Source organism: Amia ocellicauda, chromosome 23 (assembly GCF_036373705.1).
Source record: "Amia ocellicauda isolate fAmiCal2 chromosome 23, fAmiCal2.hap1, whole genome shotgun sequence".
Lineage (NCBI taxonomy): Eukaryota > Metazoa > Chordata > Actinopteri > Amiiformes > Amiidae > Amia > Amia ocellicauda.
Genome location: NC_089872.1, coordinates 20,214,098 through 20,236,595, shown reverse-complemented (window position 1 = coordinate 20,236,595; position 22,498 = coordinate 20,214,098). Strand labels below are relative to the sequence as shown.

The 22,498-nt window shown below is 53.3% G+C and overlaps 2 protein-coding genes across 3 annotated transcripts in view; both read right to left on the bottom strand.

Annotated features, from left to right (window-relative positions):
- Window positions 1-88: 88 nt before the first annotated feature.
- Window positions 89-5,928, bottom strand: dync2li1 (dynein, cytoplasmic 2, light intermediate chain 1). Its single transcript, XM_066696852.1, has 13 exons — window positions 5,771-5,928; window positions 5,014-5,149; window positions 4,785-4,819; window positions 4,602-4,671; window positions 4,303-4,391; window positions 3,920-4,109; window positions 3,696-3,764; window positions 2,914-2,991; window positions 2,723-2,802; window positions 2,178-2,248; window positions 1,689-1,786; window positions 1,138-1,230; window positions 89-383 (listed from the first exon to the last, which is right to left on the bottom strand). Exons 1-13 carry the CDS (start codon window positions 5,782-5,784, stop codon window positions 312-314), a joined length of 1,095 nt encoding a protein of 364 aa, XP_066552949.1. The 5' UTR covers window positions 5,785-5,928; the 3' UTR covers window positions 89-311.
- Window positions 5,929-6,546: 618 nt separating this feature from the next.
- The window catches only part of plekhh2 (pleckstrin homology domain containing, family H (with MyTH4 domain) member 2), a 20,123-nt gene continuing 4,171 nt past the window's right edge, over window positions 6,547-22,498 (bottom strand). For both annotated transcript variants that reach the window (XM_066697255.1, XM_066697256.1), the window contains exons 2-30: window positions 22,455-22,498; window positions 16,755-16,817; window positions 16,411-16,560; window positions 16,210-16,293; window positions 16,018-16,099; window positions 15,563-15,748; window positions 14,333-15,204; window positions 13,825-13,900; window positions 13,554-13,648; window positions 13,209-13,350; window positions 12,890-13,026; window positions 12,648-12,758; window positions 11,786-11,872; window positions 11,473-11,631; window positions 11,265-11,345; window positions 10,976-11,155; window positions 10,734-10,842; window positions 10,407-10,519; window positions 10,082-10,261; window positions 9,915-10,012; window positions 9,605-9,782; window positions 9,253-9,408; window positions 9,041-9,138; window positions 8,799-8,940; window positions 8,487-8,632; window positions 8,267-8,396; window positions 8,018-8,104; window positions 7,695-7,844; window positions 6,547-7,594 (exon numbers count right to left, since the gene is read on the bottom strand). The exon at window positions 22,455-22,498 is cut by the window's right edge and continues 100 nt beyond it. In XM_066697255.1, the coding sequence (XP_066553352.1) occupies window positions 7,430-7,594; window positions 7,695-7,844; window positions 8,018-8,104; window positions 8,267-8,396; window positions 8,487-8,632; window positions 8,799-8,940; window positions 9,041-9,138; window positions 9,253-9,408; window positions 9,605-9,782; window positions 9,915-10,012; window positions 10,082-10,261; window positions 10,407-10,519; window positions 10,734-10,842; window positions 10,976-11,155; window positions 11,265-11,345; window positions 11,473-11,631; window positions 11,786-11,872; window positions 12,648-12,758; window positions 12,890-13,026; window positions 13,209-13,350; window positions 13,554-13,648; window positions 13,825-13,900; window positions 14,333-15,204; window positions 15,563-15,748; window positions 16,018-16,099; window positions 16,210-16,293; window positions 16,411-16,560; window positions 16,755-16,817; window positions 22,455-22,498 (4,301 nt within the window). In that variant the 3' untranslated portion in view covers window positions 6,547-7,429. The remainder of the gene's footprint in view (window positions 7,595-7,694; window positions 7,845-8,017; window positions 8,105-8,266; window positions 8,397-8,486; window positions 8,633-8,798; window positions 8,941-9,040; window positions 9,139-9,252; window positions 9,409-9,604; window positions 9,783-9,914; window positions 10,013-10,081; window positions 10,262-10,406; window positions 10,520-10,733; window positions 10,843-10,975; window positions 11,156-11,264; window positions 11,346-11,472; window positions 11,632-11,785; window positions 11,873-12,647; window positions 12,759-12,889; window positions 13,027-13,208; window positions 13,351-13,553; window positions 13,649-13,824; window positions 13,901-14,332; window positions 15,205-15,562; window positions 15,749-16,017; window positions 16,100-16,209; window positions 16,294-16,410; window positions 16,561-16,754; window positions 16,818-22,454) is intronic.

Here is a 22,498-nt window from a genome sequence, read left to right as displayed (position 1 = left end):
TGTTTTTACACTAAGAAATGTAATGAATCACACTTATTCGTAATATTAGTGTCATCTAAAACAGACAAACAGAACACGTTCACACTCGTAGCGTTTTACACGTCTTCAGCATCTTCATATAAATTCTTTATTTACTAACAGTACAAAAACATTAAATATTTGTTTAAAATTTCAATACAAAACTAAGATATATATTTCTGTGGTCTCGGCTGGCTGTGAGTTTGAAGCCCAGTGCTTCATTAAACTCCTCGTCTCCGCTAAGAGGCCGTCCTCCGTGTCCCATGATCCTCTCTGCTCGGTGTCTGGGCGTGTCAATGCCTTCGAGAGTCCAACTCCAGTGCTTTCCAAGACTTTGAGGCGTTTCTCTTGTATTGTTCCAGCTCCTTTTCACAAAGAAAACATATAATGATGATAACAGTAACGATAATAATCCTTTTCGCATCACGTGGCTCTATGTGTATGTCGTTTCTCTTGCGATGCTGTCTACAGGATACAGTCTTTGTTTTCTTATACAGTTTACATGGAAGTGTAGTTAGAAAGACGATGCCTAGGTCAGTCACTTCACAATGCAATATCGTATCATAATAATAATCACGATAATCACGGTAATGAACAGGACAGATCTTCCAAGACTCCGAAAGCCAGCTGAGCCCTCAGAAATAGCCGTGACTGTGCCACAAACCTCCCGGATCTTGGCTTCCATCAGACTTACCGTCCTTCCACCGTGATGTGGAAGATCTAAGTACAATGCGGGCCCCGGGTGAGTGCCGGGGACGGGCAGGGCGCACGGGACGGCAGGGCACTGCAGTTCAGCCCCACACCTCGGCTCACCCCACACACACGCGCGCTTATCTGCTTTACAGCGCTTTAAAAGCCTTCACGGCCGATTACTGCGGGGTTACTATAGGACAGAGGGTACGAGAGGGCAACCGTCCTCGTCCTACAAGAGTCTAGAACTGGTGCACAGGCAGGAGAACTAAGCCTCGAACAACCTGCTCTCTATTCTTCACCTTAGACTCCCTTCAGCCATCTCTCCTAGGCTCGTTTTCCGCTAGCTTTGGGTTTTTATCCCCCCCCACGGTATTCGTGTTACATGGAAGCAATCACAGCGCAATACGGATCGGGCCGGCCCGGTACCTGGTCCTTCTGCGCTCGCATGGAGTCGATCTCGGCCTCGCTGTACTGGGGGTCTCTGGCGGGGTCTCGGACGTCTCCCGGATCGCCGGCGCTCTGAAAGCCGAGAGCGTCGTTAGTGAGATTGTGTGTTCAACCCCTGCTCACTCCGGCCTGTTCTGACACAGCGCTCCGAGGGTCGGGAAATGCCAACCGGTTCGCAGAACACACTCAACTCTGCGCCCCTCCTGAGAGAAAACACGGCATACTGAACACTAAACAGTCCACTTCCCCATTTCAGCCACCGTCTCTGTGCTAAAGGCGAACAATGTGGCTGATCAAAGGTTATGGATTATAGATGACAAACCTTGATATCGGACATGTCTGGATGGATTCTGATCACAAGGCGGGGGGGGAACGATAGGAGGACAGGTTTGCTTCTATGAGATCTAAGTCTGTGTCCCAGGAGCTGGACAGGACGGTTATACCGCCCCTCTCCCGGTCCCTGTAGGGTTCAGGGTGCCTTAAATGTGTGTCCCTGGCAGAAACAGGTCGGCTCCAGAGCGTCTCCGTACCTCTGCTGGGAAGAGCTTCTCGTACACCTTCTTCCACAGGTCCAGGGGGTTCTTAGCGTGCAGGGATCCCAAGCCAACGTCAGTCATCGGAGGGGAGCCTTCAGATTGATACACAACATTAAGACAACCACACCTACTACTATATACATCTCAGCATCCTGTGCGTCTGTTTTGCCGATTCAGCAGCTGGTAGTCCTGATATCTTTTGTATCTGCATGGAACAGGAACTACCGAGTGCAACCAAACATCCTACGTGACCCAAAAGAGTCCCGGGACACCTTTTGGTTCTGTGAGACGTTTGTAACTCAGTTTAAAGCCCGTCTGCTCCTGCCCGGGCACGTGTATAGAAATGTCTCCTCCTCCTGTTTATTCGGCCGCACTGCAATGGATTTAATGAGGCGGACGGACGTTTCTCTCCTTTTCACTTCAGTCGTAATTATTAATTAACTATAATTCCAGTTCCAATTAGAATTGAGCCCCACGACTCACCGATCTGACTGAGGGAGTCCATGCCAGCGGGGATGATCAGAGGCTTGTTGTGGTCTGTGGACACAGTCTTCCTGTCAGACAAATGGAAGTAACATTTACTGGGACAGGCAGAAATATGAGCACGCTGCTTTATTTTGGATAATGGCCTTACAGGAGAACTGAATTATCATTATAACTGGGTGGGGAAATAACCTCATCATGGCTTCATCCTGAAAACAAAGAGTTTGTCTTGTTCTCGCAGATTTAATATCTCCAGTCTGGACTCAAACCCCTCAGAGACAGACCCGGCCATGTTTAATATGATATCGTAGCCGGGATCAGTGTTTTCTGCGTGATGCTAAAGAAAACACACAGATAAATAACTCGATTGCCCCTTGAGCTCCGAGGCTGGGCTCTTTCCTGTGGGGGGGTAACTGTGAGGTGTAAGTGGTAACAGATGTGTGGTGGAAAAAACATTGGTTTCATACGGTGAGTTCGTAAACCTCAAAGCCACACAGCTGCTCGAGAAAACACTTTTTTTATGAGAGGTACTGCAGACGTCTCACCCCCTCTCTGTTCTGAAGGCCAGGTGGTTCACTGAGCTTCGCGTCTTCGACATCAGACTCTCGGACTTCCAGCTGGTGAACTGCCAACAGAGAGAGAGGGGGATAAACCACACCACGTCCACATCCTGACGTTTCTTCACACACACAGGAGACACACCAGTTCGGTCACAACGTTAATGACACTTTCTTACGATCAGCGATGCTCCGTAATAATGAGAGACGAATCGCAGGGTCTTGCAAATCACCTTCCTTTTCTCAGAGTCGAAATCCTGTGGCAGAAAGACACGGAAATAACGCATCAGATGTATAAGAACATAAGAAGAACATGAAAACATTAGAGAGTGTCCTTTGGAGAGGAGGCCACTCGCCCCGTCGTGCTTGTTTGGTGTCCATTAATAACTAAGTGATCAAGGATCCTATCCAGTCTGTTTTTGAATGTTCCCAAATTGTCTCTTCAGCCACATCGCTGGGGAGTTTGTTCAGATTGTGACGCCTCTCTGTGTGAAGAAGTGTCTCCTGTTTTCTGTCTTGAATGCCTTGAAGCCCAATTTCCATTTGTGTCCCCGGGTGCGTGTGTCCCTGCTGATCTGGAAAAGCTCCTCTGGTTTGATGTGGTCGATGCCTTTCATGATTTTGAAGACTTGGATCAAGTCCCCACGTAGTCTCCTCTGTTCCAGGGTGAAAAGGTTCAGGTCCTCAGTCTCTCAGTAGGACATTCCCTTCAGACCTGGAATAAGTCTGGTTGCTCTCCTCTGAACTGCCTCTAGAGCAGCGATATCTTTCTTGAAGTGTGGAGCCCAGAACTGTCCACAGTATCCAGATGAGCTCTAACTAGTGCATTGTACAGTCTGAACATCACTGCCCTTGTTCTCAATTCTACACTTTTGACAATAAAATGAAGCTGCAGAGTTCAGCCAAAGCTGCACAAGTCAAAGAACCGCACAAAGAGACAAACAGCAGAGGAGGAGGTTACCTGGAAAATGTCAAACTTGCTGCCTATGATGAGCAGAGGGACGGGAAATGGGTTAATCAGCTCGCGGTCCTGGTGACAAACACACAATCAGGGACCGTGTTAATATGTAAGGCATAGCAACTGCAAAATTAACAACACCGAACAAACAACAACAACAACAACAGTCTCTGTGAATAATCACTGAGTGGCAGCTTTGTTAAGGGGTGCAGGGACCACCGACTCACCGGGTGGTCCTTGGCCAGGGTGCGCAGTCCTCTCCTGCTGGGTATCTGTCCGGCCCTGGCCTCTCCCACCTTCAGCAGCTCCGCGGACGCCCTGTCCACCTGAGCCCGGGCCGCCTGCAGCAGCCGCTCCATGGTGGGCCACAGCACGCCGGGCTTGGACAGGTCCAGCACCAGAACCACAGACAGTGTCCTGCGCGACACACACCCCAGGTTCTGACCGTCACAGCGAGGAAGCGCTTAAAACTGTCCGGCTGAGCTCTTTTATTTTTTGACAAATTCTGTCCTCTAAGTAGACCTATGTGAAGACTGGGACGACACTCCAGTCCTGTGCGTCGTTGTCCTTCACGGGGGGGGAAAACCCAAAGACATTAGGGTCCACTTACCTGATGTTGTCCACTGTCACAGGGATCTGAATGAGGTCTGACAGGGAGGCGCCGCCCCCTAACTCCCAAAAGTGTGCGATGTCCTTGGGCTACGGAGAAAGGACACTGTTTTGACTTTTGTAGTCCATTTTAATGGAGTCGTTCTGTGTTTGTGAACCACGTCTCAAATAATGGTGTGAAACAAGATTGTATACATTATTCACCAAGACAAAATGATCGTTCAACCGGTGTGTCCTCCGCCCAAAAAAAGGACAGAGCACTGACACAATCTCCTAGGACAAAAGTTTCGGGGTACGCACCGTGTTGTGTCCACGGGCTCTCCGTCCGAAGGTGTACTCCAAAGCTAGCGTGGGTTTCGGGGGTTCATCCCTGAAATCAAATAATTGACCACTAACTGGGACTGTCTGACATGTGCACATTAATTTATTGATTGATTGATTCATCATCAGTGATGTATCACTTCCGACACTTTTGATGCCTACCTGTCAAGACACCGCAGGATAATTGTTGTCTTCCCCTGAGATGTGAAAACAAAAAGACACAAAACCGAAGAAGAGGAACAAAGAGCCCAATTGATTACTAGTGCAACCGATTATTCAGCCATTACTGATGATAGACTGATTCCTAGTTCTTTCCGACCCTCCACCTTGAGACACCTCAGCTGTGTAGTTGTGGCGCCTCGGTTTGCACACTGGGGGGCAAAGAACTTACCCCACCCTTGCTGCCCAAGAAGAGCACAGCCCTCTCCCCCGGCCCGGCCTCCTCCCCTTCCTCCTCCTCCTCTCCCTCGCCCCCTCCGCTCTCTCGCCGGCGCACCTCCGCCACGGCCAGGTCCCACAGGGTGTCGCTGCAACACACAGATACACAGACAGTTGCACGACACGCACACACACCAGTGCATGAGAATACAAGAGCAGGAGACAACACTCGCCACTCTTTGTGCACGGCCATGGGAAGTAACAAGGCATATAGACACTACACTGGCTCGTCCATGCAGGCATATTGTACTGGAAGGGACAGCGTCTCTGACATAAACGTCACTGACGCTGATGACGTCACCGGTCACGTCATTTCAACACAAACACTGGCGCATCCTCTCTGAGACGCACAGGGCATGATGCTGCTTTCCTGAAATGCTGTTTATTTAAAGGGGCGTCGAGCCAGATGTAAGTTATGATCAGTTTGGACGAGAGGCAGCGATCACAGCACAGTACGTTGAATTACGGTACAGTACGGTGTTTGTATTGAGGAAGCAAAGCAGACATGTTACAGTACGGACACGTAAAGCGTGCTGTGAAAGCATGTCACGACACATCATGGTTAGGGCAGTAAGAGCGCATTTAATGTATGTTTTGCTTTGGTTTTCTACTCGCTGTGTCAATGCACAAACTCTGATGCGCCGTAAACACGCAGCAGTTCAATACGGTAATGGTGGCATCGTAGTAACACACGCGTTAGAGGCGTTTACCTGGTTTTGGGCATGATCCCGGTGTTTTTTGCTCATCCACGGGGTGCATCTATGTAAAACAATATCCCGTAAAAAGCTGCTGATGCCGACAGTTTCACACGGAGCAAGAAGTAAACGTTGCGATGGGAAACGGCGCAGATTCCCTGACGCACAACGCCCTGCGTAGCGTAGCGTGCGTGCGCAGGGGCTTGTGGGAAGTGTAGTTTTACAGACGCTGATCCCGGAGGGGCTTGTGGGAAGTGTAGTTTTACAGACGTTAATGTCAATTATTGAAGATGTCCAGACAGACTTTACTTAGCTGACCATAATCAGGTTTAGTATTTGAATTATACATTTGCAACTCGTTTCATAAAGAACATCATTACAGAACCTTGAAATAACCACTAGAAAATAACTAAACATAGTGTGAGTATCAGTAACGATGAAATCATACTAATAAAGGATTGAAATTGTGGTGATATTGTGCGAATTGTGTTGTACAGTTAGGGTTGATGCCAAACCCTTTCAACCTACACTTGACTTGTGAAGGTTGACATATGGCTGTTAAACCACCAGAAAATTATTGAGACATTTGTTTGGATTGCTCATATTTTAATATTGAATTTGTCAGTTACTCTTCACATTTACATAGTGATACCAAGTGAGAAACTAATACATGTCTGTATTTATGTATATAATTGGTTGCCAGTAATATAATTTATAGTTCAGAGTGCAAATGCAATAATACATATTCTATGGCAAATGTACAATCATGTAAATAAAGACAAACGCAGGAATTGGTAGATAAAAGTGCTTTTATTAAATATTTAAATACTGTACCTCTGTGAGAATCAGAATTATAATTTCCAAGCATTCTGGCAATTATCAAAATAAATATTTAAGCAGATAATATTTCTCTGTTGTCTTTGCGTTCACATATGTTTTGTCTTTTCTGAAATACATAATACAGGCAGTCAGACTACATAACAAAGCTCAATTATAATGTATATATTTCGATGTATATTACACACACCAGAGTGTTTACAGGTTAATACAGATATCACAGCATGGTTATAACAATGGAGGGATACACAACTCTTAGTGGGACTAACAGAGACCGAATGGTCACAAAAATAAAACCAAGACAGGGTCCTGAAATTTAGAACAACACAGCTGTGCAGTTTTCAATTAAAAAAACGAGTATCAGCAGTGATACAAGATAGACTGAGAGTAAAACCTGTCTTATCTGCCGAAGCAGAATATTGATTAAGTTTCCAGTTAGTTCATTCCTGGTTCACGAATTACAGCAAACACAGAGCCCCCGAGCTTGCAGCACATCTTTACAACCACTAGGGGGTCTGTGACCTTAACTGCTATATGGAAAGCTTAACATAAATAAATAATAGATTTGTTTTTAATCTGGAAGCTATGTACCTTCAAGTTTTTGCATTTGAACTTTGCATTGCTTTCCAGTGCTCGTTAGGGGCAGCTCGTTAGAGGCAGCTCGGGCAGAGACGGCTCCTCGGACTCTGAATGGTTTGTGACGCCGAAGTTTAGCGCGGTACGGTCTGGGTAAACGGTGCTCTTTGGTTGCTACAGCCGCAGCACGGGTGGACGGCCCTGAGAGCTGGAGGAGGAAACCCCGTCTCCGCGGTCCAGACAGCCGCCGGTGGGGGGCGTTCACAGCAGAGTGGGCCCCTTGCTGGGCCGGCCGCCCACTTCCTTGCTCTTGAATCCCATGGGCGGAGCTGAGAGCAGCGCCGGGGCGGAGAGGTGGTGGGCGGCGGCTTTCTGCTGGTGGACGCTGTTGATGTAGCTGGCGATGAGCAGAGTCATCTCCAGGATCTGAGGACCAAGTCATCAGAGAGACATCGTAAGAAAATGGGACCTTCCCTTGAAGCTGGGTGGTGTTTGACTGATCTGATCGGCTGCTGGCTGGACTGACCTTGGGTTTAGCCATCGCGAAGAGGTGCTTCTCCGTGGGCTTGTCCTTGATGGGACTGTTCCCGATGCTCTGCCCAACCACCAGCATGAAGTCATCCCGGCAGCCCCCGAAGGTCATCAGGTTGTGGTGGCCGTAGGAGACCAGGAGCCGCTGGACGGGAGCAGAGAGAGACGCGCGTCAGCAGGACTGAGATGGGAGCGATGAGGACAGCGAGACACGGAGAGTGCCGGCCTCATTACAGCATTTAGAGAGCAGGAATTTAGAACGGGACACACATGTGGGACAGTACAATGAAATGGAGGGTGGTTTCAGTGGTTTCTCACCATGGAGCTGAACTCCAGGACACTGATGCCGTCCTCGTGCACTGCCAGCCACACGGGGGCGTCCTGCAGGGGTGAGGGGGTGACGGGCTGTGGGGAGAAGTCACAGGGAAATGTTGTGTCGGGACTCAGCATTTTTATTCATCTTTATCTGAGGCGAACGTGACCCTCCATAAGAGGACATCTCACAATACCTCTGTCCCGACCAGAGCCAGGGACAGCGGGAGTGATAGAGACGTCTGCTCGGCCCACCTTGGCTGCAAACAGCTTGGCACCGAAGAAAGGCCACTTCCTCACAACGGTCAGGTAGATACGGACGCAGTCGGACGAGCTGCGGCCCCTCAGAGACCCCCACCTGCCCGAGAGGCGCTGCCGCAGTTGTCTGGGGACAGGGAGAGAGTGCTAAACACACTTACACGGATCAGAGTCGCCACCAGAGGGAGACACCGAACAGCAGGCGCCCGTCGATTACCTGAGCTGGTCTTCGGTGCAGCCCTGTCGGTAGTGCTTGGGGTAGAACCTCTCCAGGACCTGCTTCAGCGTCTGATTGGACTTGGACTGAGCCGAGCCCTGTTTCGGGGCAGGGGAGAACGGCCGCTCGAAGTCCCCGAACTCCACCTGCACAGAGAGAAGATGGGTTAACGAAACTCAGAGCGCGAGAGGACGGGCACAGACCAACACCGAGATGTGCCAACACGACACCGAGAGGAACACTCGCACCGTGACCTTCAGCACGACAATGTGAGGAGAGGACAGACACAGTGCGGCGGTGATGGCGTGATACCTGTGCCAGCAGGGCCGCCATCTCCAGCGCCAGCTCCTTGTTGACCGGGAAATGCCCGTCCACGATCTCCTCGTTGGCCTGGTAGGTCAGCAGCAGCCGCTCGCGCTCCGTCTCTCCCCGAGCCTGCTGGGAGAAATACAGTCTGTGGAGAGAGAGAGGGAGTGAGGTGATCGGTGACTACAGGACCGAAGGGAAGCAGCCACTGTTGAACATGTGGAAGAACCGGTTCACTTAAGAGGTACCTGTTCTTGTAGGTGAGCCTCACGGTCCGGGCGCTCTCGGACTTGCCGGGGTGCTGCTCCTTGGACGCCTGCTCCCATTTGGAAATGATGTCACAGATCTGAGAGGGGAGGAGATCGGCCAGGGCCAAGGCAGCGGAGTTAACACGCTGGTCAGAGCAATCGCATCTTTCGGCATGAGACATCTTGCCCGTCGGCGGGAGACGAGACCTGACCTTGATGCCGCCCTGCAGGTGGTGCTCCAGGTCCCTCCCGGCGGGGTCGTCGGTGTGCAGGGCGAACCCCGACTGGGCCGGCTTCCGCATCCCTGAGCTCTGGTTGAGTCGGCCCAGGAACTCATCCACCGTGGTCGAGGAGTCGAAGCCCACCACCTGGAATTGGCAAAGGGACATGCCAAGGTCAGCAGGGACAGCTGTACTCTCCCTGCCATAGGGCACAGCTGCGAACCACCCAAACCCGCCCTGTGCAGAGCACCGGCACTGAGCTGTGAAGAAGCTACCGAGAAGCCTCTGTCCGGCTTGGAAGTGAAGACACCGAAGGGCAATGGACCGAATGTTTGCCGGGTACCTGGTAGGTGCCGTTGAGGAAGTGCACGGGCACGCTGAAGGGCAGTGAGTGGTGGTAGGGGTTCCTCAGCAGGATGGACAGGATCTCCATGCGGGACGGCCGGGCCTGGCGCTCACCCCTCTGCTGTGTCCGCTCCACGCTGCGCTGGCAGTAGATGGCATACTTGCCAATCTCCGTCCTGAAACGGCAGTGCCGGTTCGTTACTCCCCAACCGGACCCACCCGGGGCGTCTCCGGGACGGCACCCACTCATTATTACTCATTATTATTACTTATTTGGGCTCGGCTGCCCTGGGCTGGACGGTCCTCACCTGGACTCTCCGTGCTGCTTCAGGTGGCGCTGCAGGAACCAGAGGAACGGGTGCTGGGGCAGGAAGAGGCCCACACACAGAGCCAGGAACTGCCAGCCCTGCAAACACAAACACACTCTGTCAGTACGACACACTACACACAGACGCACTGTTAGAAGTACACACACCTGCAGAGGCCCGGCCTGGCCTGGCGGCTGTCTCCTCTGGGTCTGCTTCACCAGCTGGCAGTAGATCTCGTTCTGCAGCTCCGGGTGCGTCAGACACACCTGCAGGGCGCTCTGGGCCAGAGACACATGGTAGTCGATGGCCGGGGAGTCAATCGCTACGTTGATGAACAGCTGGCAGGTCTGCGGGAGAAACACAGGAGCTGTGACCTCTGAGGAGTTGAGAACATATTCTCCATCGGCCGCGGCCCCTTCTAGGACCGCTCGAGAACATTTGTCTGCACAGATTGGTCACTACGACCAGCCGCACCGGTCTGCGTGTGGTTACCTTGAAGAGCTTGATGGCCTCGGTCTGCAGCGCCTGTGAGGGCAGGGTGGTGAGGGACGAGGGGATGCCATCTTTGCTGAAGCACAGGGCGGGGTGTCTCCATATCTGAGATCCTGCGACAAATGGAAAGACACTTTCAATGTCCCTTGCTCCCCAGGAAGACGTGACATGGCAGGCAGGGGACTGAATCGACTCTGTCCGTGTTATTTAGCAGTGCCAAGCCCTTAGGACAAGTGGTCTTTGGGAAGCTGGTGAGGCCCGAGACGGTGTTGGTCATTCGAGGCTGGTAGGGCAGGGGTTACTGTGGAACAGCCAATCACAACTCACCCGGGTCTCCCTCCGCGCTGAGCAGTTTGCCCACCAGCTGCTCGAACTCCGTGCCCACCTCGCTCGCCATGCTGCCCGCGGCCACGGACAGGTGGTAGAGCCAGGCGTCCTGCGGGAAGCACAGCTCAGGTGAGGCTTGGAACCGGACGCACGCAGATTAACAAGAGTTGAAGATGAAAAGCCACGTTTGACGTGCGCCCCCCTTCGTGTGGCTGAGGAGAAGGAACGGAGGCGAGCCTCACCTTCTCGTAGCGAGAGCCGATGAGCAGGTAGGTGGGGCCCTGCTCCCTGGGCTGCACCGCGATGGTGTAGTGGGTGGACAGCAGGCTCCGGCCGCTGGCCTCGTAGTCCTCGTCCGAGTCACAGGAGCGATCCACCTCCTCCACTCGGGCCTCCCACAGCCGGATCTGCCCCAGGGGGAACTGAGAGGAGTGTGTTAGCCTGGCTTAACTGTGGCCCCACACATCCTTATTTAATGCGTTAATGCCCCTGAGGGTCTGTGTTGTGACGGGGTGTGCATCTGGGACGTACCTTGTCCTCCTGGCTGCGGAAGTAGTAGAGGCTCTTCCCGATGAGGGCGCACCACACTCGCTTGGAGTATCCGTGTTTCACCTGCAGGACAGAAGACAACGTGGCTCACGTGGGAGCAGAGGAACGGGAATGCTGCCCATGCCACACGGAGTGGGAGGGAGGCCGTGGCACGTGATGGTTAGGAGAGGGCCGGGTGTGTTTGCTGTACCTTGGTCAGCAGGCCCTTCATCCTGGGCCGGACCTCGGGGCATGTGAAGAGGGGGCTGGCCGCCTGGACCCGCAGGACGTTCTGCAGGACCCTGATCCACTCCTCCAGGAGATTCGGGGAGTCGGCGGTCAGGAAGTAGACCCGCTTCTCTGTGACGAGCTGTGGAGCAAACCCAACACGTCCTACCGCTCTTCAACAACAACGGTAACCGATAATAATACCAGCGGATACATCGCGAACAACGGAAGTAAAGCTGGGTCACCAGGGAGCGGGACCCACCCGCCCCGACTCGGACCCCGGCCGGTTCCCGTACCTGGATTGTCTGCTTCCCGTCTCCGCGGACGATACTACTGGACGTGCTGAGCTCGATCTGGCCCTGGGGCTTCCGGATCACATCGCTCTGCGGGGACATGCAACGGCACGTCAGGAACACGCTGATAACACAGGCAGGGACACGGCCATGAACGCGTGTGCCTGCACCACTCCCACCAGGTTATTTTTTCCTTACATAAGTTATTTTTGATCAGTTTTGATTATCTTGGAGAAAACTGGTGGCAATTTATGTTAAAAGACAAAAAGTAACACCTTATAAGTTCTAATTAGCTTCCTCATAAGTAGGATGAACAAGGCAGACAGATTATAAGCAGGAGGAATGGCTGTAGTTTCTCTCTTTGTACAAGAAACAGGTGGCAGTCCCCCAGCACCGATCCACACCCACTGGCACAGCGGATTCTCCAGAAAACAAACCCGTACATTGTACATTGCTTATAATACTTCATGCCGTTACATAAGCCCTTGACATGAGGGGGATTGTTTCCATTAGTCAGGCATTTCTATCCACGCCCCGCTGCCTGGACGCACCACCGCTGACGCACTCCTGCAAATCCCCGCCTCGTCCAACAACGCTAAGACAATTCAGAAAGGTGTCGCGTCGATTTATCAAGGGCTTGTGTGTATCGGCACACGGGTGATTGCCAGGCAACGGTGGGCTTTTTGTTTGTTGCCACCGATGCCAAACTGTGTCACCCGTTCGAATGCAAGGAGGAAGTCAAGGGCATGTAGGGCAGGAGCAGACCGGGGCGAGGGGTGTGGGGGTCTGGGGAGAAAGCTGGGCCGGGGCAGGACTCCAGGGTGCCAGGGGAGGGAGAGGACGGGTCGAAGGGTCTGGGTCTTACTGGGGACTTGTAGTACAGCAGCTCCCCGCCCTTCAGCACAAACCAGCGTCTCTTCCAGGTCTTCACTCTGCCGCCCATCTTCAGCAGATACCCGGACTTCTCCAAAGGTTCCTGGACCGAAAATAAAGAAGAAAAGAGTACAAAAATCTCAGAGATTTGCCATTGTAGCGCTGTTCTCTATGGACTCAAGACCGAACAGATGTCCTGCTCTTCGCAGCTGTCGGTGGCAGTGCAGGACTCACGCTCTTTCCGTTGTCGCTGGTGGACGAGCAGGTCTTGGGCAGCTTCTGCTCGGGCTCGGAGCACTCGGTGTCGGTGGAGTAGGCATCGGGCGGGATGGCATAATCGCTCTCGGAGGTCATCGAGGACAGGGACACGCCTGCCGGCATTCATAGACACACGCAGACACCAGCACGCACACGGGGCGACAGACAAGGAAGAGAGCGGTCAAGGGCCGGTGGAGTGAAGGCACCATGGAGTCCAGAGAGAGTGCAGACACCATACGACTGAAAGGTGTGACGGCAGAGAGGATGAAGGAGGTGTGTGGCTGTGGCGGCCCACCTCTCTTGAGGGCACGGGGGCTGCCGGGACTGCTGCCCTTCCTTGAGTCGGAGCCGGACATTGGGGAACTGCGAAGCGAGCTCTCCTCCTCCGAGCCCGACGACTCGTCTGAGAACGGGCTGCTGCTGAGCTGGGTGGCTTTCTGAGTGACACACACACACACACACACACAGATGGGAAAATTGACACAGCAGCACACACACAAAAAACACAAGCATGCAGACAGATGCACACAGGATTCAAGAAGACAGAAGTGAATTAAATAACTTTGTGGGGAAAAAAAGCATTGACTGAATATCGACTGAATCAAACGAAGGACATGAGCGTTGGGCGCGGTGGTCTCACCCCCTTCAGCGTGGTGTAGACTGGGGTGGTCATGTTCTTGTAGATCAGGGAGGTGTACGAAGCCGAGGCTGAGTACGACGCCATGGGCCCGGGGCCTGGAGCGAGGGGACACAGAAGACACGCTTTGAATAACCACAGCTCCCACACGCACACCGTTGTTCAGGATAAACAGACATTTTTGAGGCAAAAAAAAAGCCACAGTGTCACTGAACTTTTCTATATACAACGACTCGCTGCGTCTCTCGCAGAGCGGGGATCGGGAGTTACTTACTTTTCTTGGCAAGGTCAGGGCAGACCGTCTCAGACAGTCTGATCCCGGACTTGGCAACGGCGTAAATCCTGCTTTCCTGCACAGATTGAAACAGGCGAAAATGAAAGGGAGCAAAAACACGAGGACAGAGACGGGACAAACAACTCCCACTGCAGCCGCACATTCTCATGGACGCTGTAGGGCACTGGTGCTTAATCCTGGTCCCGGGGACGCCCTGCACTGGTGGTTTCTGTCCCAACTGAGCTCTCATTTACTTAATTGGACCTAATTGAACTAATTTGCTTCTTTTGACTTTTTCAGTTGTGTCGCTTATAAAAAGTTGGAGATTTCAAGCTCAATCTACAGTTTCAAATTTAATCTGTTAAATCAAATAATGTAAAATCTCAGATTAGGCCAATTATTAGTTCAATTAAGTACCCTACTAGTAATAAAGTAATGGAGAGCTGGAATAAAAAACAGCAGCAGGGCAGGGGGTCTCTCTCTTAGTGTGACGCGGCACGGCGCTCACCCACGACGGGAACCGGTGGAGAGGAGGAGTGGGCGGCTTGCTGCTCTGAGCCCTCCCAGGGGACTCGGGCTCCTCGCCACTGGTGGGGGCCTCCGAGGAGTCGTTGGAGAAGATGCCCTCGTCGCAGCCCACCTCCATGTCCTGCTCCTGGTCCAGGTCGGTCTCCTGGGGCCGCAGCGGGCGCACCATGCTGATGGCGTTGCGCGTGCGGCCGTACGGATGCTCCGAGCTGAGCTGCGGCTGGCTGAGGTGCTTCCGGGCCAGCGCCACGCTGATGCTGAACACATTGGGGGTCCGCAGCTTGGGCCGGGGCATCTTGGCGTGGACGCCGTCGGGGGACTGGGGCAGGGAGAGGGTGCCGGGGTCCAGGGTGGGTGTGGGGTGTTTGGGAGTGAGGGCGGGGGTGAGGATGGGGCTGGGGGTGTTGGTCTCGCTGGAGGAGGAGGACGAGTCGAGGCACTGGGACTGGAAGCGCTTGTTGAGCTCGTCCGAGGAGCTGTCCCCCTCCCTGCCAGCCTTGCCCCGCCGCCCGCTCCCCGGTGCGGCCCGTTCCCCCTCGTGGGGCCGCTCCAGGCGCTGCATGTCGTCGTCGAAGAGGGAGCTGCTGTCGTCGGAGGCGGTGAGGTAGGTCTCGCTGCCCGCCCGGCTGAAGCGCGGCCCGTCTCCCTCGGACGCCACACTGGACAGCGCCGAGGACAAGCGCCGCGACGGCCCCCCGCCCCGGCCCCCCACCTCCGCCTCCTCCTCCTCTGAGGTGCCCTCGCCCCCACGCCCGGCGCCACCTGCCCTCTCGGACCCGGCCATCTGGAGAGACCTGGGGGTCCTGCCGACGTCCTCAGATTTAAACACAGAGTCTTGTGCTCCACCATTCTCTTAAAACAGAAGGGAAACACAAAACAAGCTGCTTACACACACACGCAATCACACACACACACACGCAATCACACACTCACACACGCACTCACAATCACACACACACACACGCAATCACACACTCACACACGCACTCACAATCACACACACACACACACACGCAATCACACACACAGACACACACACACACACACACAACTACACACACACGCAATCACACACACGCAATCACACACACAATCACACACGCACTCACACACACTCACGCAATCACACACACGCAATCACACACACACACACACACACACACACACAACACACACACACTCACACACACAGTCACCCCTGCGCTCTCACCGGGTCGTGTTCCCTCCTCGGACACCCCGCCCTCCTGCCTGCTGGTGACGGCCCGGCGGCCCGGTTCCGGCCCGGTCAGGACCTGCGGACTTTTGGCTCGGACCTGGAAGCAGCCGAAGGTCAGGCTGCTGAGACGCTGGGCCTCTCCGGGCCGTGGTGCCGGGCTGGATTGCTTCTGCTCTGCGGCTGCAACACAGGAAGGTAGAAAGCGTTCGGCACATTCGGCTCAGGTTTGCCAGTTCTCTCCGAGACCAGACTGACCCGTTTGCACTCGGAAGAGGAAACAGAGAAGCATGTCAAGGGGAGAGGAAACATGGCAAAAACACGGTGGGCTACATGACCGGAAAATGAAGTGGTAAACGAGTGATAACAGTGTGGTAAGATGTGGTAAAAGCCCGAAAAGGCCCGTCAGAGTGGCCGAGGTGCTGAGGTTGGATACGGGCCGTTGTCCTCACCCTGAACCTGTCTTTGCAGCTCCTGGATCTGCTGGCTCTGCTTCTGAGTGCTGGCGCGCAGGCCCTCATTCTCCACCTCCAGCTAAAACACAAGCACACGGGCCGTTACTGCAGCTTCCCCGGCACGTGCTGACGGCTCGGCGGTAATCGCTTTGGCATGCAGGCGCCAGTGGACCCCCGCGCCCCCCGTACCTCACGCAGCTTCAGCGTCACCCAGTCTTTGATCTTGGTCGCCTTTTCCTCCACGATCTTGGCCTCCTGCAGTCGGATTTGCTTCTAAAGGGGGGCAGACCAGACGTGGGTCAAGAGAAGTGAAGCAGCCTCCCCATTTTCAGTTAAACAACTACAGTGTAGCTCGACTCCCCAGACCTCGGACCCCCGGGGTGTCCCTACCTGCTCGTCCAGCTGTTGCTCCAGCATCACTATGATGTCATCCTTCTCCTGCAGCAGGGTCTGCAGGTCCTGGCAGCGGCGGTACAGCCGGTTCTCTGCCTCGCTGGTCTGGACGTCCGCCGCCTTCAGCTTCTCCTCCATCACCTGCACCTGAGTACAGAGACACGGACAACGCTCAGCCACACCGAACACTCGGACTGAACACGGCGCCCAGCACGCTCGCCTCCTCCTACCGGTCCGAGATGAGCCCTGTCGGACACACAGACACACACCGCCCCTGACACCCAGGGGTGCTGTCCCGCTGTCTCTTGGGGGCCGGGCCTCCCTCGCGCCCCACCGCCTACCTGCTGGTGAGCTTTCTCCGCGCGTCGCTCTGCGTCTAGGACCTGCCTCTCCAACTGCTGCATCTGTGGAGGACAAAAGAGAGGGAGTGAAGACCCTCAACAGAACAGAGGTTGTGGACAGGTGATGTAGACAGCGTTGCAGGAGACTTCGGGAACCTGCTCCCACGTTCGCTCACGGTCAGCACAGTCCGAGAAATACTCTTTTGGTTTTGTTAAAAGCTTTTCCCTGATTAGTTGCGTTGTGGCGGAAAGAATTCTTATAAAAGCGCTGCTGCTAATAAAGTGATTTACAGTCAAAATGAGGACAAATTGACATCAACGTGTCTGCAGACTATTACTGCCAGTCGCCCAAGTTTTCCTTCCTCGGAATAGGTTCCTTTTTCCAGGTTTTTCCATGGTTTAGATTATTCATTTTTGGTAAAATCCTACTTTTGCATAGCTAACAGTCTCATGTCTGCCAAAGGCCTGATTGTAAATCCACCTTTTTACCAGAACCTCTGCAGATTTGCTTGTGGAAAAGGTGACGTTTAAGGGAACACAAGATTTGGTTGTGTAAAGGTCTCTAGAGTCTTATAATCTCTCTCAAGTCAGCCAGGACGGTCTGGTCTGGACATTGTGGGGGTCCTACAGTGTGTTGGAGCACACTGACCTCAGCGTGTCCGGAAGCATGGTCCCATTACACACGGCTGACATCCACAGGACTGAGTTCATGCTAAAGCTCCTGCTGCACGGGTAACACAGAACATGTTTCGGCAGCTGGGCCAGGTAAAGAGGCGCTGGGTTGGGATAAGAGCGATTCCAGCTGTGCGTTAAGAGGTTTACAAGCTGCACTAGTTTGACATGACGGATGACAGCTGGCTCATGCTCCCCAGAGCCTTTGAAAACGAAACGATGTTTTCCATCCTGACGGTGAGTCACCAGCAACCATGAATCACCGGGTGACTTCAGAAAACACAGAGGCAGGAGAAGGGAAGTTACACTTTCACCGAGAGACGGGCCGCAGCTTCTGGCATCGAGCTCCACCGCCTGCCCTCGGCTGCAGCGCTACGATCCATCTCTCCTACCGATAAAACCCCCCACAGCCGTCCACATTCTCCTGAAAAAATAATATGCGTCTGAAGAGCAGTCCTGACTTGTGATGAAAGGTCGCCTGGTGAGCCATTCAGGGTGATTTATTGATCCAGAGGGGTTTCCTCCTGAGACATGCATCTGTGGGAGCCGGGGCTCAGAGCGGAATGGGGGTGTGACGGATTGAGCTGAAGGGAACTTTAAGGGGTCTTTCTGAAGCTCCCTGTTAGCTGCGACTGAAGAGCATTTCTCAAGTGTCGTAGTAAACTGATATTCCTTTGGGCACGAACAGGTGTGAACCCCAACCCTCGCCAACACCACAATGCCAAGCCCAAACCAGTGCACACACGATCCACAATCCGCTGCAACAGATCCGACATCATTCCCGACCCCCCTTCTACTTGGCCAACGAAAGAGTCTCGGCCCGGCACGTCTCCTTGTCTTGGACGCAGGGTGAAGACTTGGCCGGAGTCCCTCTGCCTCAATGTGTTTCTTCTTAATTTAATTTGTTTGCTTTACATCTGAAGCGGAGCCAGGGCCGGGCTTTTCTGACTTGAAACATCCACGCTCTCGGTGTAGGGAGACGGCACGGGGACACCCGGTTTCGCAGAGACAAAATTCTCAACATGTCCTGCCTGGGGACAGTCCAGCCAATTCATATTACAATACCCTCAACCCAGCATATCGGTCCTCCCCGCCCCGGACGGAGGCCACCTTGTCCCTGGGCACGTTCAGCCGCAGAAAACACTGCACAATGAAGGAGACGTTCCAAATGGTGTGTGTTCCTGCTGGAAAACTCTACACAAAATATGTGTAGTATATATTTTGGCAAGATAACGTTTCTATAAATACACAGAAAATATCTCGTCTGCCCCGCCTGTGTTTGTGGAGCAATCTGCCAGGTGGATGAAGACTACCTGCTTCCTTACAGGCCGTGAAAACGAGTGGGGGACACGTTCATGGGGAGTTCTACCCCACAAAGTGCTCGGTGTCGACGAATCTGCGATTGGGGCCGTGTGACACAGCTGGGACGTCCCACCACAGCTGGGATGACCGTGCCGGGCCGTCTCTCCCGACTGACGAGATCCAGTCCACAGCATTCCTGCACACCCGGCTCTTCGATTCTGCAAGAAGTCTGCAAAACACCGACTTGAAAACCCCCTTCGAGTGTCAGGACTCGTCTCTTGCACAATACGAGCAGGGGAAATGTAGTTTAGTGACTGTGGGTTTTTATATGCATGTAAATATAGATCGAGTGCTGCCCTCGACACACACACACACACACACACAGACACAGACACACACTCACAGACACACACATGCCTTGTCGGTCTGAAGCAGGACAAAGTCCGAGACAGGGAGGCTGTGCTCGTCTCCAAATAGAAGCCTTGTCTAGTTTTATTTTAATTTTCTCTTCTGTCAGGTAAAATCAAAACGGGCCGCACCAGAGCTAAATGAAGAATCTGATCCCCCGCCGCCCCCGCCCTCCGTCAGCCCAGGCCAGTCCCAGTGAAGGCGGCTCCCGGCCCCTCTGCCCATTCCAGGCATTCCTGAGTCCGCCCCCCCCCACGCTGCAGCCAGCGCACAATGCCTCTCTGTGACTGTCTGGGCCCGTGTACAGAGCTGGCCGGAGCTCTCTAACACAGAGGCGGCACACAGCCCCCCCCCTCTCATCGCCCCTTCACACGCTCTCCGCGGATGACTTCAAACTGGCGTCCCATGCCACGGTGCTGCCGCCGATACTTGTTAACCGCCTCTCTGGCTCCTAAATGCACTCTGAATGAGCCCTGTGCCCCGCCGGGCGGCCGAGGGCATTTTCTGCTTTGGGGAGGGAACAGAGGGACGCAGCGAACGAGGGAGCTGACTGGAGCTGAAACAGTTACAGGCGGTTTGAACGCGGTCCAGACTACTCTGCAAACCAACACCTAAATTGGAAGCAAATGCTGGTTTGTATTTGAAGTCTGAGACAGCGTTTTACAAATTAAGGGCACATTTAATTCCACATCAGAGCCGGCACAGGATTTCGACACTATGTTCTTTTTCTCTCCCCGTTTCTTTGATTGTGCCGTGATATGGTTTCCCACTGAGGAACATGTTCTAGTGGTCGGTACCGGGATGGTGCGAACGCTTTACGGGTGCCCCTGAAAGTATCTGGACGGTCAGGAGCGTCTCTCAAGTGAGGACACATAGTAATGCCCCGAAACGGTTGTCCGTTGCACCTTCTCTGCAGTGAGGATATGTCTCCGCTGCAGGCTATCAAAGGCTCCTGGTGAACAGAGCGGGCCTGTGAAAGTATGACATGGGTCAGTAGGGCCTTTGATTTTCCACACAGCGAAGAAAGGCGGGCAGAGATAAAGCGTGGGGATTCCTGACTGATCCTCTTTCGCTCTGTCAATGTCCTGTTGAGGGCTGGCTGTAATCGCACCCCTCCGAGATCATCCCCGGGTGCAGACGGACGCTGAGGAGGCCCTCTGGTCGTGCAAGCTCAGGCTTGTGTTTAAAGCGTGCGCTATATTCCCCACTTTTTAAACCCACAGAAAATCAGAGATCTATGAAGCGAAGGAGAGACAGACTGTGTGGAAAATGCTGATCAGTCAGTATGAACCGATGGGAAAAGATGTGATATTTTCCATCCACACTGATGCGCAGGCCAAAGCTGAAACTGAATGGTTTGCACATAATTTACTGTTGATATATATATATATATATATATATATATATATATATATATATATATATATATATATATATGCATGGCTTAATAATAGCAGAATATCTGACACTAAGCTGATTCACTCAACTGGCTTGTGTTCAATGATTGAGGCACACATTGACTCACAGGAATTAAGAGCCACTTTGAATTAAAACTGTATGAGAGACACTGTATTCAATCGGGGGTGGTTGAAGGGTTGCTACAGCAGAGACCCGATCCAGGATGCCGGTAAAGTAAGACGCATTTTAAGCAGCTGCAGTCGCTGGCGATGTTTGCGCTCGGTGCCCCCGCACACCCTGCCCCTGTTCAGATGCCTCCGCCTGGGAGCTGCAGCCCACAGAAATGTGGAAGAGATCAGCGGACGCCGGAGATAAGAGTCTCCGCGGATCAGAGCGCACATTTCTCAAGTCGACTGTGGTTTCGGCTTTTCCGCGCGGACCCATGGGAAAGAGCCGGGCATTGAGGAAGGACTGGACTGGGCTCTTTCCCATGGGTCCTGCCTGCGATTCCAGGCCTTATCTCTCATCGCTGGGTCAGATTCAAAGGGTGTTTATTTGTTTTTTTTCGCTCGTTTCACCGTTCTGCATATGCATCGACGCAGTGCACGGAACGGGCGCCGGTCGCAGGGCTGTGTCGTTTTCTTTGCCCGGCCCGAGACATGTTGCATACCGGAGGAGCTGCAGGACAGAAGCTCAATTGTCAGTGCAGGGCTCCCTGGGAGAGAGGGAGATTTATCCCGTCTTACCAAGATGTCCTGGGAGCTTTCCTGTCACCAGCCACAGACAGAGAGAGAGAGAGAGAGAGAGAGAGAGAGAGAGAGAGAGAGGGAGAGAGGGAGACGCATTCTGTTGATGACCTACTCAGCATATGCAGCTATATGCCATAAATTGAGAAATGTAGGCTACACATTTGCTCATTCCCACTTCCTGTGCAGTGCGCCGGCTGTTTACAAATGAAAGAATTTACTCCCTTGGGCAGCTCTTTGATTATGAGATTTTTTTTTCTCTTTCCGCTTGCTTAGCGCTCTCCCTCCCTGTCTCCCTCTCTCTCTCTCTCTCTCTCTCTCTCTCTCTGTCAAACTCTCTTTCCAACCTTGTTCCTACCAGCGACACTCCCGGGAATGCAGGAGGGACCTGGCGGAGAGCGGTCAAATATGCACGATCGAATTGCTGTTTCGTTAGCTCATGCCAGTGGGAGGTCCGCCCTTCGCGGAGGTCAAGGCCTAAAAACGCTGACTGTTTTTTTTCTCGCTCTCCCCCAGAGGTCGTCCCGCAGCAGGGACTGAGTTTTTATAATGCTGTCGAGACGGAGAGCGGATAATTAAGTCCCAAACCCTCTTGTGGGTCGGCCGGTGTTCCCTCGACGCCCTGCCTCCGGTGGGATGTTTAGGAGTGGACACATGCGCCACCAAAGAGGGATGAATCTCTGAGCTCCCATCCTCCCCTCAACACCGGCTGTTACGAGAAAAGCAGTGCCTCTGGATTTTAACTGCTCGGCCGCCCCTGCAGGGCTGCGGTCTCGCCGTTGTTTGTATTAACCTCTAATCGCCCCTCTCCAGAGAGATGCCTTCAAGCCTCGCCTACTGCAGGGGCCCGACTTCTCTGAGCGGGACAGGAACTGGGGGAAGACGGACGGCCTTCCAGACGACGAACACTGAAGCGGCCTTCCCCCCCACCGTGAATGGAAATCGAAGGACAAAGGAAGCGCCTCTTTTCGTCTATGTTCGACCGACGACAACTTCCACTTCTGAGTTTGTATCTAGAGACAGATAAGGATGACTACACATGCGGATGCAGATTCCAGCCCGGGACTTCTCGTCCTGTCCGCTGATGTCGGCCCCCAGAGATATACGGAGAACCGTGGCATTGTGGGTAAAGACCCTTGAGGTGCAAACACGCGGAGGTGGAGTCATATCGTACCTTCTCGGCCAGCAGCTCCCGGATCTTGCTGGCCTGCACCCTGA

Coding starts and splice junctions, on each gene's coding strand:
- dync2li1 (XM_066696852.1), bottom strand. Junction 4,392..4,601: donor GAGCCCGTGGACACAACACG/GTGCGTACCCCG, acceptor CTTTCTCCGTAG/CCCAAGGACATCGCACACTT. Junction 384..1,137: donor TGCGAGCGCAGAAGGACCAG/GTACCGGGCCGG, acceptor CTTTGTGAAAAG/GAGCTGGAACAATACAAGAG.